The sequence below is a fragment of the Solea senegalensis genome, linkage group LG15, assembly GCF_019176455.1.
Source record: "Solea senegalensis isolate Sse05_10M linkage group LG15, IFAPA_SoseM_1, whole genome shotgun sequence".
NCBI classification, from domain to species: Eukaryota; Metazoa; Chordata; class Actinopteri; order Pleuronectiformes; family Soleidae; genus Solea; species Solea senegalensis.
Window position 1 is genome coordinate 12298507 of NC_058035.1, and position 14224 is coordinate 12312730.

The 14224-nt window shown below is 39.7% G+C and overlaps 2 protein-coding genes across 3 annotated transcripts; one reads left to right on the plus strand and one right to left on the minus strand.

Annotated features, from left to right (window-relative positions):
• The first annotated feature begins 1138 nt into the window (after positions 1–1138).
• On the plus strand, positions 1139–3448 carry pcbd1 (pterin-4 alpha-carbinolamine dehydratase/dimerization cofactor of hepatocyte nuclear factor 1 alpha). The gene is made up of 4 exons (XM_044045811.1): positions 1139–1265; positions 1980–2111; positions 2188–2268; positions 2990–3448. The coding sequence occupies exons 1-4, from the start codon at positions 1263–1265 to the stop codon at positions 3080–3082; spliced, it is 309 nt and encodes a 102-aa protein (XP_043901746.1). The 5' UTR covers positions 1139–1262; the 3' UTR covers positions 3083–3448.
• Positions 3449–3829: 381 nt separating this feature from the next.
• sgpl1 (sphingosine-1-phosphate lyase 1) lies at positions 3830–14019 on the minus strand. 2 transcript variants are annotated; one of them, XM_044045809.1, is made up of 14 exons: positions 13861–14019; positions 10633–10798; positions 10001–10068; positions 9499–9646; positions 9257–9336; positions 8897–9025; positions 8704–8792; positions 8470–8578; positions 8289–8387; positions 8054–8200; positions 7591–7829; positions 7360–7506; positions 7149–7269; positions 3830–5733 (listed from the first exon to the last, which is right to left on the minus strand). In XM_044045809.1, exons 1-14 carry the CDS (start codon positions 13870–13872, stop codon positions 5596–5598), a joined length of 1692 nt encoding a protein of 563 aa, XP_043901744.1. In that variant the 5' UTR covers positions 13873–14019; the 3' UTR covers positions 3830–5595. The 2 variants fall into 2 exon arrangements, with proteins under 2 accessions (XP_043901744.1, XP_043901743.1); XM_044045808.1 differs by lacking the exon at positions 13861–14019 and adding an exon at positions 11398–11510.
• Between the last annotated feature and the right edge of the window lie 205 nt (positions 14020–14224).

Genomic DNA, 14224 nt, shown 5'->3' on the forward strand with positions numbered 1-14224 from the left:
TTTGACATGAACTCCGTTCAGCTGAGGGGCAGAGCTCACATTTAAAATGTGCTGTCCTGTTGAACACAGGCATTAATTGTAGTGGACCTCCACTGTGCACTTTTAACTCATGCTATATATACTGTATATATACTTTATTTTCTTCCAGGGAGTCCTGGTCAAATAGTTAGGGACAAAACAATGTCAGATACAAAACTCAAGACAGAATATAAAAGCTAAAAGGAAGTAGTTAAATGCTTTTAAAGGTGTTTAAAAATAGTTCTGACTATGAGGACAGACATTTGTAGAGTATCATTTGTAAGCAGGGCTTCAATATTTGGGTTTATGTATGAACACAGAGGAATCAAAGTAGCTGCAGCATACAGACACACAATTTCTAAGACCAGTAATAAAACATCGCACTTAGCAGGTCACCATGTTCCAGCAGTTTCAAACTGAATTGACCTGGGAGCCAATGAGCATATAGTCTGGTCAAGAGAGGAATAAAGAATGGTAGCAAGTGAGCAATATGAGTTTAAAATTATAGCACAATATTCTATCATCATATTCATGAGGATATCTCACATAGTTTCAAAGTAAAAGCGTACGTTTTTAATGTGGAATGATGTTAACTTCAAAATTAAAAACATGCCAACGATGCAAAAAACAGAGAAATACATAAATAACTACATCTAAAATTAAATAAATAACAAAGTGGACAAGTGTAATTAAAATACCAAACAAGCTTATGTGCAACATGTCATTTAATGTTGAATGTTTTCATAATGATGTGATATTAAGTGGTAGGTCGCAGGTCATCGATGTGGGGGGCCGCCAGTTTACCATAATCCAAGAAAGTTACAAATGTGTCAGGAAAAAAAAAAAAGTATACTTATATGACTTTTATGTATATAAATATGTGCATACACAACACAGAATAGATTATTAAAGAGTGGGGGAGATGGAAAATTCATCCTTTCGTCACCCAGCAAACACTTGTGCACTGGCCTTTGTGTTGAATCTCCGGCTACAAAACCTCACCATGTGTACCTTGTGCAACAGATGGCAGTTTATGATTAAACCTGTGTTGACAAGTGGCTGTGCAGCCAATCAGCAGGGAGCATTTCTGTTCAGGCTTCTCTAGGGGCAGCTGTGAGCAGGACCCACACACAGCTCAGCTCATGTGTGTTAGATGGGTTCATTCCTGTTGCACTCACTGCCTGTGACAGCAGATTTGTCTCTGAAAGCTGAATTCTCTCTGTGTGTGAAGGCGCTCTGCAAACATGGTGAGTACACAACCTCTGCACCATCACACGCCTGCTGATTACCTCACAGACCTGTTGATGTTAAATCATGTTTTACTGCAGGCTGAGAAATGCTCATAAATCTATAAGTGTCTACTTGTTATTTAAGGATAGGATATAAGCACATTTTGCACCTGTGTGTGTGTGTGTGTATATACACTGAGCCACAAGCACAAATGGTTTAAGCCAGTGGCTTTTGTTTGTGCTCTGCTCATTCACTCCACAGATAAAGGTGATTAGAGTGTTGCTATGACACCCAGTGATGTCATCACTTTGTTTGAGGCCGGGGTCATATCATCTGTTTCATCTTGTGGAATATATGAGCATGATGACTCACGAAGCCTTTAACGTCCCCTCTTGATTCTACAACAGTTCTGTTTGCACAATGTACAGAAATGTTGTCAGTGCAGTTAAGATGTGGGAGGCGGGTTTACGGGGAGTTAAATTGATTTTAAAAGCATGTGACTCTGCATCATGCGACAAGATTATGAACAGAATGACCAAAAAAAAAAAAAGAGTTCCCCCACCCCCGAACCTCCCCCGAACCTCCCCCAACACCACCACATGCCTAGTTAGTTTTTTTACAGCAAGAATGCACTCATTGTTTCCAGATGTGATACTGTGCGACCAATCACTGTTTGTGTTTGTGTAACTGCCCCTCGAAAATCAGCTGCTCTGTTGCTGCTCTGTCAACAGGCTGGTAAGATACAGAGTCTGAATGAAGAGGAGAGAACTCACCTACTCCCCCTGCTACGCAACGCTCAGTGGGTGGAGGTCGTGGGCCGGGACGCCATTTACAAAGAGTTTGTGTTTAAAGACTTCAATCAGGTTTGTAGTCGTAGTTGTGAATAAGTAGATTGTGTGTATTATGCTACTGCCGCATTCATTTTTTCTGCCATTTCAGGCTTTTGGTTTCATGTCCAGAGTGGCTCTACAAGCAGAGAAGATGGACCATCATCCTGAGTGGTTCAATGTCTATAATAAGGTATAAAGAGAAGATTCCAACCCTTAAGGCTTGTACATACTCTGCAAGAACAGATGCATTTGGACTTGTTCTTGAGGTGACAAGAACAAGAACAAAGTTAGTTCTGCTCAGGACATTTCTTACTAATCTAAAGAACAATCTGAAAGAACTCCCAAACAAGGGAGCCTTGGGATAGAGAACCAACTTCTTTTGTTCTTGCAGAGAACTCTCTGATCATGAGTGAATATATCACCTCACACGTACTGGGATCATGTACCCCATGTTTCAGTTCACATTGTAAACAGCCACTCCTAAACTTAAGAAGGTCATGGCTTATTTAAAATGCTGACAATCTTCTGTGGCTCACCAAAAATATTAAATCACAACTCAGATCACACAAGTCAATGGGATGAGAAGTATTTTCATCGACATCATTTATATGTATTCATTTCATAAAGAGGTAAAACTTTCAAATTGATCAAACTAAAGGAGAGACTGAAAGGGTTCAATGAAGGTTCCAGTTAATTGTTGTGGTTTCTCTAACTTGTGTTTGGGACGCTGAAGACTGCTTAATAAACTAGAAACTATTCAGTTTTTACACGGCAGATATTTTAGATATTTGTCTGGATTAACCAACAACCTAAAGCAATTGCACTCAACATTTAACCAGAAAAAAAATTGTCCAGTTGTCCAAGTCATCTGATGAGTGTCATAGTCACAGTTTTCATGTTTGTTCCTCTAGGTTCAAATCACTCTCAGCACACATGACTGTGGAGGCTTGTCGCAGCGTGACATCACTTTGGCCACCTTCATTGACCAAGCATCTCTGATGTGACCAACACAGTTTTCACAGTAAAGAAATAAGCAGCGGGAGTCAGTGATCGGTGTATTTGACCTGCAAAAAGGATATGAACTAGTTACTTTCATTCTATAGCCATCTGTAAAGGGTCCAATATATTTTTGATGGTGGTGGTTTGGTGAATATGGTATCTTTGCTATAAAATCACATTTACATATTACAGTATAAGGATTCAATTCATTCCTCAGTAACCATTCCACTATTAATTACACCGCATTTCTTCTTCAACATCTTCAAGAACAACTAAAGGGCCAGTTGCTACCAACTCAATGTGTGCCTCTGTCACAGCTTATGTCCCAAATACATTCGTACTTTACCGTCATTAAAATCACTTTCTCTATCCATCATGTTGCTTTAATTGAGCTGAGACTGATGCTTTTCAGTGGAAACAACTGTGCGCACCATCTGCAGTGTTAAATGTTAACGGCTCTGAGTGGATTAACAGTGTTTGCTGTGGATCATTTGCTAATAGAAACCTGCAGGTGCCTCCTAAGTAACAATCAAGGTCACACAAACTCTTTGTTCCTTCGCGTGAGGAAGCAAGAGCGGAACTTGATGTAGTGATTTCTACCAATGGCTCTTGCATCTTGCAGCGTCCCTTTGTAAGTCACCTGCTACTTTGGAAGCCTGTCAAACACATTGGACAATAACGGAGCGACAGGCATTGCTTGGATTTACAGACAGAAAACTAATAGAGAATAATTACTGTCAGTTACACAGGAATTTGAATTAAACAGTTTTATTAAAAAGATATTTCTTTGCCATTCATTCATCATACGTTTGTCTAAAAAGCAAATTGGATGGTTGTTTGTTGTTGGAGAAGCCCTTGTTTGTTTGTTTTGCACAGGCATGTCTCCACATCCTGTCACTGGCTGCAGTAATTGAAGATGGATGGGTTTAGTGGAGCTGTTAATGTCCTAATATCTGTCATTAGTCTTTTAACCAGGTGTGAATGAACAAAAGATGAAAAAACGTCCCTGCACGTAATAAGCTAAAATACATTCATCTATCATCTTTGTAAAACTGCTCCGTGTGTAAAATCACAGGTCGTTAAGAAAAGCCTCACAAATTAAGTGACTAATAAACACGAATGGTAAATTACACCAATAACATCTTCAATACAATGCCTCTAATAACATAACATTGATAGTGGAGTATTCCCATTCATTTCTCATTCATTAAAAAGGAAAACATATTGCACAAACATGGAAATACAAAATCAAGAAGCAAAAATGTTAAGAGCACACGTCATGAGAACAACACAAGGTCCTTTTGGTGTTACCTTGTGACACCAAAACAACAACTTATTGTTAAATGCACACATTTCCTGCTGAACGGATTATTACTGACAACACTATTGCAGTTTCTGTTATAAATGGAAAATAAAAACAGTTGCCCTGTTAGAATGTATATAAGTGGATGAGCAGAAACTGAGGTAGATTTAAATAATTAAAATAAGGTAGTACACAGGTGACTCTGCAGACTGAGTAAAAGTGTGCAATATACACTAGACCAGGGTTGGAAACATCTTTCAGTCCAGTCTGTTATTATAAGATAAGATAGTTGTTTTACAAACCAACGACTATGCGCAAGTTCTTCCCCAATTCTGGAAAAAAAATAAAAATAATGGCTGGTAATCTTTGGATTCCTCTTTCCACTCTCAAATATGCATTTTCCTGGTTGCAACTTGTCCCTCACTTACATTTAAAGACAATTTGTTGTATTTAAAGATCACGCATTGCAAGTTATTCTCCCTCCGTCCTCAATCCCTATCACGGTGGATGTTAGACCACAAATATAGACTTAAAAAAAAACTGAATGTCATCAAACACAGTGCAAACAAGAATAAACAGACATAAAGTCAGAGAAGTGTAGTTTCAAGTGAATTACAGATTTACCTGATATGTTCTTGTCAGGGCATAGCAGTGCATTCTCATTTAAATGCTATTTTCCAGCAAACTATTTCTATATGATGGTGAAAATGGTATTCAAACACAGCTCGACACACCTCCACGTTTAGAGCCAGTCTGGAGCAGTACATCAGATTTCATGCTAGAGGGCAGCACAGAGTTTCTAAAGAGTATAATTTTTTTGCCGAGTCATTGAAGCAGTGTTTGCAAGCTGAAATGTTTCTGGAGTTTAAAGAAATTAAATCTGAATGAATTCACAATGAAATTATGCCAGACATATGCATTTGACAAAAGCTAAAAAATGAATATGAACATTAAAAACATAAGTCACACAGTTCTACGTCATTGAGTTAATTAAATGAAAAGACCAAAAAGTTGTCACTTCTCTGAGCCCTTTGGGCACAGAATTACATGTGATTCTCCCCCGTGGCCTGATTAAAATGACAGTGGCTTGTGCTTCACAGATGTTCTCCCATGTTGTAGGTGTGCAAGGTAAGGCAACCGTTGAGCAGTTAAATCAGAGCTCTAGAGGAAACAAGCATGCAGTGTGCTCAGGCTGCGAGGGGCCCCAATTCTGTTTCAGTGGGCTTTGCCGTTGCCGTTCATGTGGCCGGTGTCGCGCACCTCAGTGCTGTAGAGACAGTCGAGGAAGCCTCGGGAGATCTCTGTCACCATGGATCTGTCTGGGATGGACTGGGCCATGCCATAGATCGCTCCCTGAAACATGAGCGAGTGCATCGGTGCACAGTGTAGCAGTTAGTGGCTAATTATCGTCTCACAACTCCCCTTTATTAATATTGTCTTGTTAGCTGTGGGTTTTATCGTACTCACTTATTTTTAAAGTTTGTATTTGTAACACATTATTATTTGAAAATCAGTAACACTATGTTGAGTAAGTATGTTTGTGTCATCCATAGATTACATGCAGTTATCACTGGAATATTCTGATAGAGAAGCAACGTGGACTTCTGAAAGCTTAATCATGATGGACTTTAGAGATACCGAGATCCTCGGGTTGTTTTGGTCAAGATAAATCTGAAAGTATATGTACAGCATGTGTATGTGTGTGTTAGGATTTGACTCAGGTACGACCTTGAGGAGCAGAACAAGTCCCAGTGGTAAACGAAAACACAATTCTCAAGCAAGAATAAGTGAGGAAAACACAGTGGAGCATAATTGCTCAATAATTCATTTGTTTTCATGTCGCAATTTAAAACAACACAATCACTAAAGCTGCAATTTAAGCCTTCCATTTGTGACTCTGAGTACTGCAACAATGAATCTATTAATTTATTACTAAAACTAGTCATTGGTTTCAGTGTTTTTCATTTTTGTTAATGAAATAAGAGTTTTATGATTTCAGCTTCTTAAGCATGATTATGTTTTGGTTTCTTTGCTCTTCTCCGACAGTAAAGTGACAATCGATGGTTGTAAACAAACCATTCATATCTTAAACGTTTCCTCATTGCATTAGAGTATCGCTGCTCATATTTTTGATGATACTTAATCTTGTTTTAAATCTCTGTCCAACATGTTAGTTCCATGATAAAGTCTGTTTTTGTTTTAAATACATGTAACAAACAGTGCAATGTTCATTCAGGTATAGTGCTGAAGTCACAGTTAACTATTTTGTTTAACATGTCATTGAAGGGTGTTTCTGTTAGTGACACCTTTTTTAGTTTCCTCAAAAAGTCAAACATTTTTACAAATTCTGTAAAACGAATGGCTGATCTGCCATCATATTTATTTGCCTTAGAGTGTAGTGGTAGCAGCCACTGGGTGTGTTACTTATCTTTTAAGTACAATTCATCTTTGACAATTCATTGCTGATCAAACATGCAACCACTTTAAGGGTTGAAACGCTTCAATGACAAAAACGCTTCCAAACAAAACCGTTAGCAGTCAGCTTGTTCTATGCTCTGTGCCAATTTAAGATGGCACAGAACATCCTTGCAAGATGTCACAGTAGTTGGATGGTTGATGGTATTCTCATGTGGTCATATCCCATCTTGTTTTAAAATGTATAATATAGTAAATATTGTTCTGAAACCTTATATTAATAACTTATATTTTACCCAGTTGTTTAGTAAACAGATGTAAATGTTTCAGGTGTGTAGGCAGAGCTCTCTCACCATTCCTGTAGTTTTCTCTTTGGGGTTCTTCATGATGATGGCAACCTGCTCTTTGACCTCACGAATAAAGTGATCTGCAACTCCAGGCTTGGTGTGCAGAACTGTGCAACAAATGTGGATGCTGTGGAAGAGTAAACCATAACACATTAAAAGCAGTGAATAATGATTATTATTATTACTGTTGTTTCACTGATTCTTGTTTAATACATACCTGGATGGATACTGTAGAGTGTTCAGATTCCAGCCCTTCGACGTCAGAGCATTAGACAGACGGAAAATATCAAAATCATCTGATCCTATTGCCACTACTGACACCTCCGGATCCCCAAACACAAACACTCCTTTTATCTTGCGGATTCTGTCAATAAGAAAAAATGTTAAAAGGTGGAAAGACGAATGACAGTGAGATTCTGTATTGTGATAAACACACAGAGTGTCTTACTCTGTTTTGATTTTGCGTGCTGTACTGATGATTTTCCTGGTGGCATCTAAGTATCCATTCTCTCCCATGTGCATCATGGTCGCCCAGCAGGCGGCGATGATTCCACCTGGCCTGGAGCCTGCGACAGAGGGTGAGGCATAGATTCCCCCCTGCCAGTCTGGAGCTACAAAGTACTGGTAGTGACGGTATTTTTTATCACTGTACAGGATTACAGAGGAGCCTTTGGGGGCGTAGCCATACTGGAGAGGAAGGTCACACAGATTACACATTAATATACACAATGCAGCTTTAAAATAACTACAGCAAATATTGCCTCGGGCCAGCTGAGCTCATAGGTGGTTCTATGAATCCTCTCTACATTCCATTAAGGCACCAATATTTTGTTAGCTATTACAACAAAATGATGTGTAAAACAGATTAAAAGACCAAGTTATTTGAAGGGAAATTATCAGCCACTCCTTACCTTGTGGGTGTCTGCAGACATGCTGGTGACACCTTTTACCCTGAAGTCGAACGGTGCGAGTGAATAACCAGCCTTGGCCATGAAGCCAATGAGAAAACCTCCAAGACACGCATCCACATGCAGCGGGAGGTTATAACGTACAGCCAGCTGGAACACACCACGGGAAAGTGTCATCATGTGACTTCCCTGTTTTCATTTGAAAGCCCATTAAAAAGGAAAATGTTTCACATCTGACCTTAGCGACTTCCTCAACAGAATCCATGATTCCATGTGGAAACTGCGGTGCTGAGCACACGAGCATGGCTGTGTTCTTGCCGATAGCTCTCTTCATAGCCTTTGAAATGGAAAAAAAAAAACAATATGAGGGGAGCTAGTGTCTAAGAATAACATGCAGTCTATATGTGTTGTATTCTCACCTTCACGTCTACTTTCATAGTTTTATTGTCAAGGGGCACATGAACCAGCTTCATACCAAAATAATGTGCTGCTTTGTTAAAGGCTGCGTGGACACTCACAGGTGCAACACTGTCAGAACCAAACACACAAACATGGTTAAAACCTGTGTGTTACCGTGAAAAAAAACCAAAAACAGTCACGGTCAAGAACAAGCCTTGACACACACACACACACACGCGCACGGCTCATCTTACATTTCAGGGTATTTGACACCTCGTTCATACGCCATGTCTCTGTATGCTTTACAGGCCATCAGTATGCTCTCAGTTCCCCCTGAAGTAACCTGAACAAAGTAGATGTAAATAATGTTATATGAAGTCCACATTTTCTCCATTCGAGTTTACTGGCCTGTGTATTTTTATGAGCATGTACAGTATGGTTACTTACTGTGCCACAAGAGCTGGGACCACCATGGAAAAGTGTGCAACACATTCTGACAACCTCTGCCTCCATCTTTCTTACGCCTGGAAAGATGTCTGGGTGAAGTGGATTGCTCCAAGCAAAATCTCCATACACCTTAAGTCAAAGATAGAGAAATAAAATAAGTAAAGATACAGAATAGGTAACATTTACAGATAAAGCAGGACAAAATACTCACATTTACTGACTATTGTAGCAAAAATTGTTTCTAAAAAGGGAGTTTTTCCTAGTCGTACAAAACTGAACCTTGTCCTGCTTACAGTAACTAACATTAAAATGTTATTCTGTTCTGTGCCAAGGTCCTGACAGAAAAACAAGGATGAATACCTTCACCAGCAGTTTGGTCAGTGTTTCGTCACCCCAATACACTGCACCCGAAACACATCCTTTCTCCCATTTCACCTCATCTGCAATGACACAAAGTCTCTTTAGAGATTGGAAAACTGGTTTTCTCAGAATAGTTCAGATGAGAGATTTGTCATTGGTCATACAAGTTTAACATTGGGGTATAAAAGCTGTTAAGTTTGTGAACAATGGGGGAAAGCTCAGGGGGGGGAACAGAGACTTACTCAGAGTCTGGTACTCTCGGATTTTGTCTAGCACTTGTGTCTGAGAGAGACCTTTAGATGGCAGCTGTTTAGTGTAGCTCATCCCATTCTTCAAAGTGCACAGACTGTCAGACATGTCATCCAAAGCCTTGTTCAGCTGGCTCTGAATCTGCCATAGAGAGAGGGAAGAGTTGATTTAGAGGCATTGACTATTTCTGCATTGAGTCAAGCATAGAGTAATGTAAAACACCCCTAAAATAAATAACAAGTACTACTAACATGTTTGATAAAGCCTGAAAGTGAGCTCTCAGGCAGTGATGTAATGACCTGAAGTAACCAAGTGTTATCACTATTGTGTGATATTAAGTGTGCCAAAGGTCTGACCCCCACACACACACACACACAAAGACACACAGACTGTTATAAACAGTCATCTTAGAGTGACTCATGAAGCCTCATGGCGATGGCAGAGACAGTGCACATCTGCAGGAAAAGAGGGAACAGATTTACCACAGATACTTACTGCTCCGCCAATGTAGGGGATTTTTCTGATGATTCGAAAGCACTGCTTCTTTATTCGTGATGTCAGACCTATTAACCAAAAAGAAAAGACAAGACAGCTGCTGTGGTGAAACCATGGTACATCTGCAGATATTAATCAGCTGACTGTGACTATTATTCACGTGTCTGGGGCAAAAGTGTACATTGAAAACTGGAACCATGTCGACTTAGCACTTTAGTCTAAAGACGTGCCACTAGTTTTCTTACTCTTGAAAGAGCTGAAGTATGATGGCTGGAGCCGACTCTATTTCGGAGGAATTCAACCATTGATTGATTGATAGTATATCTACAAAGTCTTGGTGATTGAATGCATTGCTCAGTAACAAAGATAAATTTAAGTTTCTCCTTATAGAGTACTGGAGGACTAACTTCAGAGAATGAGGGAAACTAAAAGGGTTAAAAGAAAAGTAATTAACTAAATTGCTCAGACCACATGTTGTTACAAGTAGGTTACCAGAGGTGAAGCAAATTACAGTATGACTCAGAAAGCTTAGTGAACATGATGCATCGCTGTTAGTTTATTTCCTAGTATTATCGTTACTGCAGTATACACAAGACCTTCATCGTAGCGATGTGTCACATGTGAAGCCTTACTTTCTTGCTGGAAGAGGAGGCCCTTGATCCAGATTGCTCCCAGTGTGGTGATGATTGTTGCTCCAATGATCTGCCATGGTTCCAGGTGCGCGCAGTGAGAGTTCACCTGCCGCCGGCCCTCCTCCACATACAGCAGCACCATCTCTTTGTACACCTCCAAGGCACTCTGAACACAGACACACACACACGATGTATCACAATACAAGAAGGCGGCTTTACTGTCACAGGAGAGTTTCAGAGACGTTTGGCTTCCAACAGTGTGTTAATATTTAATATATATGTGTGATGTATTTATAAGACATACAACTAGAGTGGATACTGCAATCCAAATGAAAAAATATTGGAGAGCATCGTCTCCCATGCCCTTCCTCCTCAGACACTCGAGGTTGCCAGGTAGTTTGAGGAACTAATTCTGCATGAATCCAAATATAGACCTTCGAGAAGCTACACTATCTTTTCCACAACAATGACATAAACAGTATTTGCACGCTGTAAATTTAATTTATATTTAAATTAACATTTGCACCAGTTAACTATTATTTCAGTTAAACATATTTCCTGTATCTGTGATGAATCGTCATTTTTTGACTTAATACATTTCTTACATACAGCTCCTTTAAGTCAAACTCTATGGCACACAGTGTTGATATTTAGAGTAAAACTATACATTATAGAAATAACAATAGATACAATGGTTGATTTAAGTGCCTGCTTTTCACATTATAATGATAATGTTTTTTACAATGTTCAAATTCTAGTACTTACTCCCAAAGCCATTGTCAGACCTACAGAGCTCAGATTCCTCTTCACACTAACACTGTTTCTTAGCAGTCTTTCAGACAGTCGTCCATGTGAGATTAAGAGATCTCCCTCTGCTAAAAGCAAGACTATCACCAGGCTCCTCCCAGCACCCAAACCAACAACAACACGTGCAGCCAGTTGAGTCATTTATGGTGAGACAAGACAGGAAGTTCTACTTGAAATAGACAGAACTGTATATTTATTTGCTGGTAACCAATAACTGCTGAAATACTTTTTGGAAATCTAAACATGAATGCAGTTGTTTTTTTCTGCCCGAGTGAGTAGATCTAACTTAGCCTGAATGCAACACTGAAATTACATATTAATGTTATTTCATAAGTGTAGCATTATTATCTTTTCATTATCTCTCCTATGTGCTGTTTTTACAACACTATAGCACACAATTTGATAGCAGGGACACCGGTTTCTCCACATCAGCCACAATCAGATGAAGAAAAGTTTAAGGTTCAAAGATCATTATCTTAAGTAATACCTGAAATAAAATAATAAAAACTGCCAAATGATAAAAGTCCCACTTTCTGCAAAGAAAAAGCAACTGCGTTTAAGAACCTTCCATCTACTTTGTTCTAACCTAAGAAGAGGTCAGGTATTATTTACGCCTCTTCAAATCAGCCACAGAGCATTGTGATAAGTTGGATTTTTTCATGTACAGTAAATGGAGAGTAAATGGAGGCCCATGAATGGGATGTCTACCTGCGTTCCAAGGGTACAACTGTCATACCTGCCAGTTTTTTTTTTTTTACCATGTTCTCATACTGGTTTGGCGAGATCAGTTGCATCGAGACAAGCGTGTCTAAACTGAAAATATCCACTAACACATGTTGACTGGCAATTTTCACAACAGGATTAATACAAACTGAATGACGCTACACATATCAGTGCATTAGGCAGGTCTACCTCTGGAGTTCCATGCCTTTTTAATGGTATCCAACATATTTTCTGCCAATATAGTTCCCTTTCTGGTCCACCCACACTTATCTAAAACCATTCAGAGCAAGTCTCGCCCAAGGAAAACCTAAACGGACTCCACACAAAGACTTTTGTATGCGCATTGTCCGACTCATTGTTGAGCAGTGGACGCCCATTCCTTAGCTCCCCCTCATACAACATTTGACTGTTCGTGTAAGAAGAGCTTTTGTTTTTCAGAGGGGAGGTCATGTTCTCATGGAAAACTGGGTGTGACTGCAGGGTGGCTGCTCCTGGATACAGCAAGGTGAAAACTGGCAGTAAGCACAACATCACTACTGATCATTGGCAAAGAGAGACCCAGAGAGCAGTCATTCCCAAATTCAACAGTAGTGGCCCATTTTAAATTCTAAAAATATTTTACGCACCACCAATCCTAAATATTTTACAATTATTTAAAGTTTAATGACAATCTCAAAATTAAAACCCTTTCTATTTGTTCATTGTCTTGATCTCTCACTGTTCACCAGGGAGCCATAGCAGAAACTTTTTTATTACTGCTTTATTCAAAAGACGGTCAAGAGAGAACAAATATTGACAGATATGCAAACAACTGCAATGAAAAAGACGAGCAGGCGCACACTGGGGTAAAGCAGGTGCTCATAATCTTCCCCTTTAAGAGTGACAAAAAGGAAAGCAAAGTATGAAAATATATATTGACATATGATGTGATTTGTTTTGTTTTTGTTGATATTTGTGCTACAGTAAAAGAAGGCTGTTATCATGACATGCATTGATTTTCCAGTCAAATTCAAGCTCATTCTTGACTGGTGTAGCAGAGAGCAGGACAGAGTTTGTCTGGAAGGTAATTTTGCACTGACAGCACATCTGTGTAAGACAAGCTGCCCTCTAGTGTCTTTGGTCTGCTGCTGATGTCTGGTGTACTCTATCAGTTGATGTTGCTCCATTGAGGAAAAATCCCACAAATCTCAACAGCTCTGCGGTTACAGGCATTATTATTGAAAGCGGTGCTTTGTTTGAATTTCCTGTAGGTTTATGTTGAACAGGATGTCTAATTTTAAACTGTATGAGACTCAGTGAACAATAGAATGGAGCTTTAAACCTGCTACAAGGAGGAACTCTACTTTTCCACAGCCCCACAGTTTATCAGAAAACTAATCGGCTTTGTGACTTCCCGGAAACAAACATTGAATCATTTTGATGGCAACTTCGTTACTTGTATTGTTATTGTGGATTATCAAGGACAATGACACTCGTTCATATTAAATGTCACATTTCAGTGTTAATGTGTGGGTGAATTGTTTCTACTGCATGACTTCGCTTCGCTGCTTGTGAACTTGCAGCATCTTTGCCAGTAAACAAGTCGAGTCAGTGGCGATAAACAAGTCTTCCTGCTCTCTACAGCAGCTGTGCCGCCGTCACATGAGCCGCACTGTGTGTGTAATATGCAAAAACAGAGCGAAGTAAAGCGACACTCACCCAGTAATCCATGTTTCGAAGTCAACTCTCTCCCAAATTCCTCTTTTCGTCTCTGCTTCTCGAGAAAGTCGCCTCCTGCTGCTGCTTTCTCCCTCTTCTGCTTCTCATCTACATGCTGCTATCAAACACAGCAACAAGCAGCTAACCCCGATTCAGGAAGTACACTGGCGTAGCCGCCTGCGCTGATCTTATGGTCACATGGATATGTGCAATGGCAGGGACCGCTGTTGGTGTGGCGCCACATGACTTGTAGATCTTCCATTTCAAGGTGCGGTGTGAAACATTTCGGAGAGTTTATCGACAGAACTAGACATGCTCCTCACACGTCTGGTTGCATACGAGCATAGTCGATTCAAAATAAAAA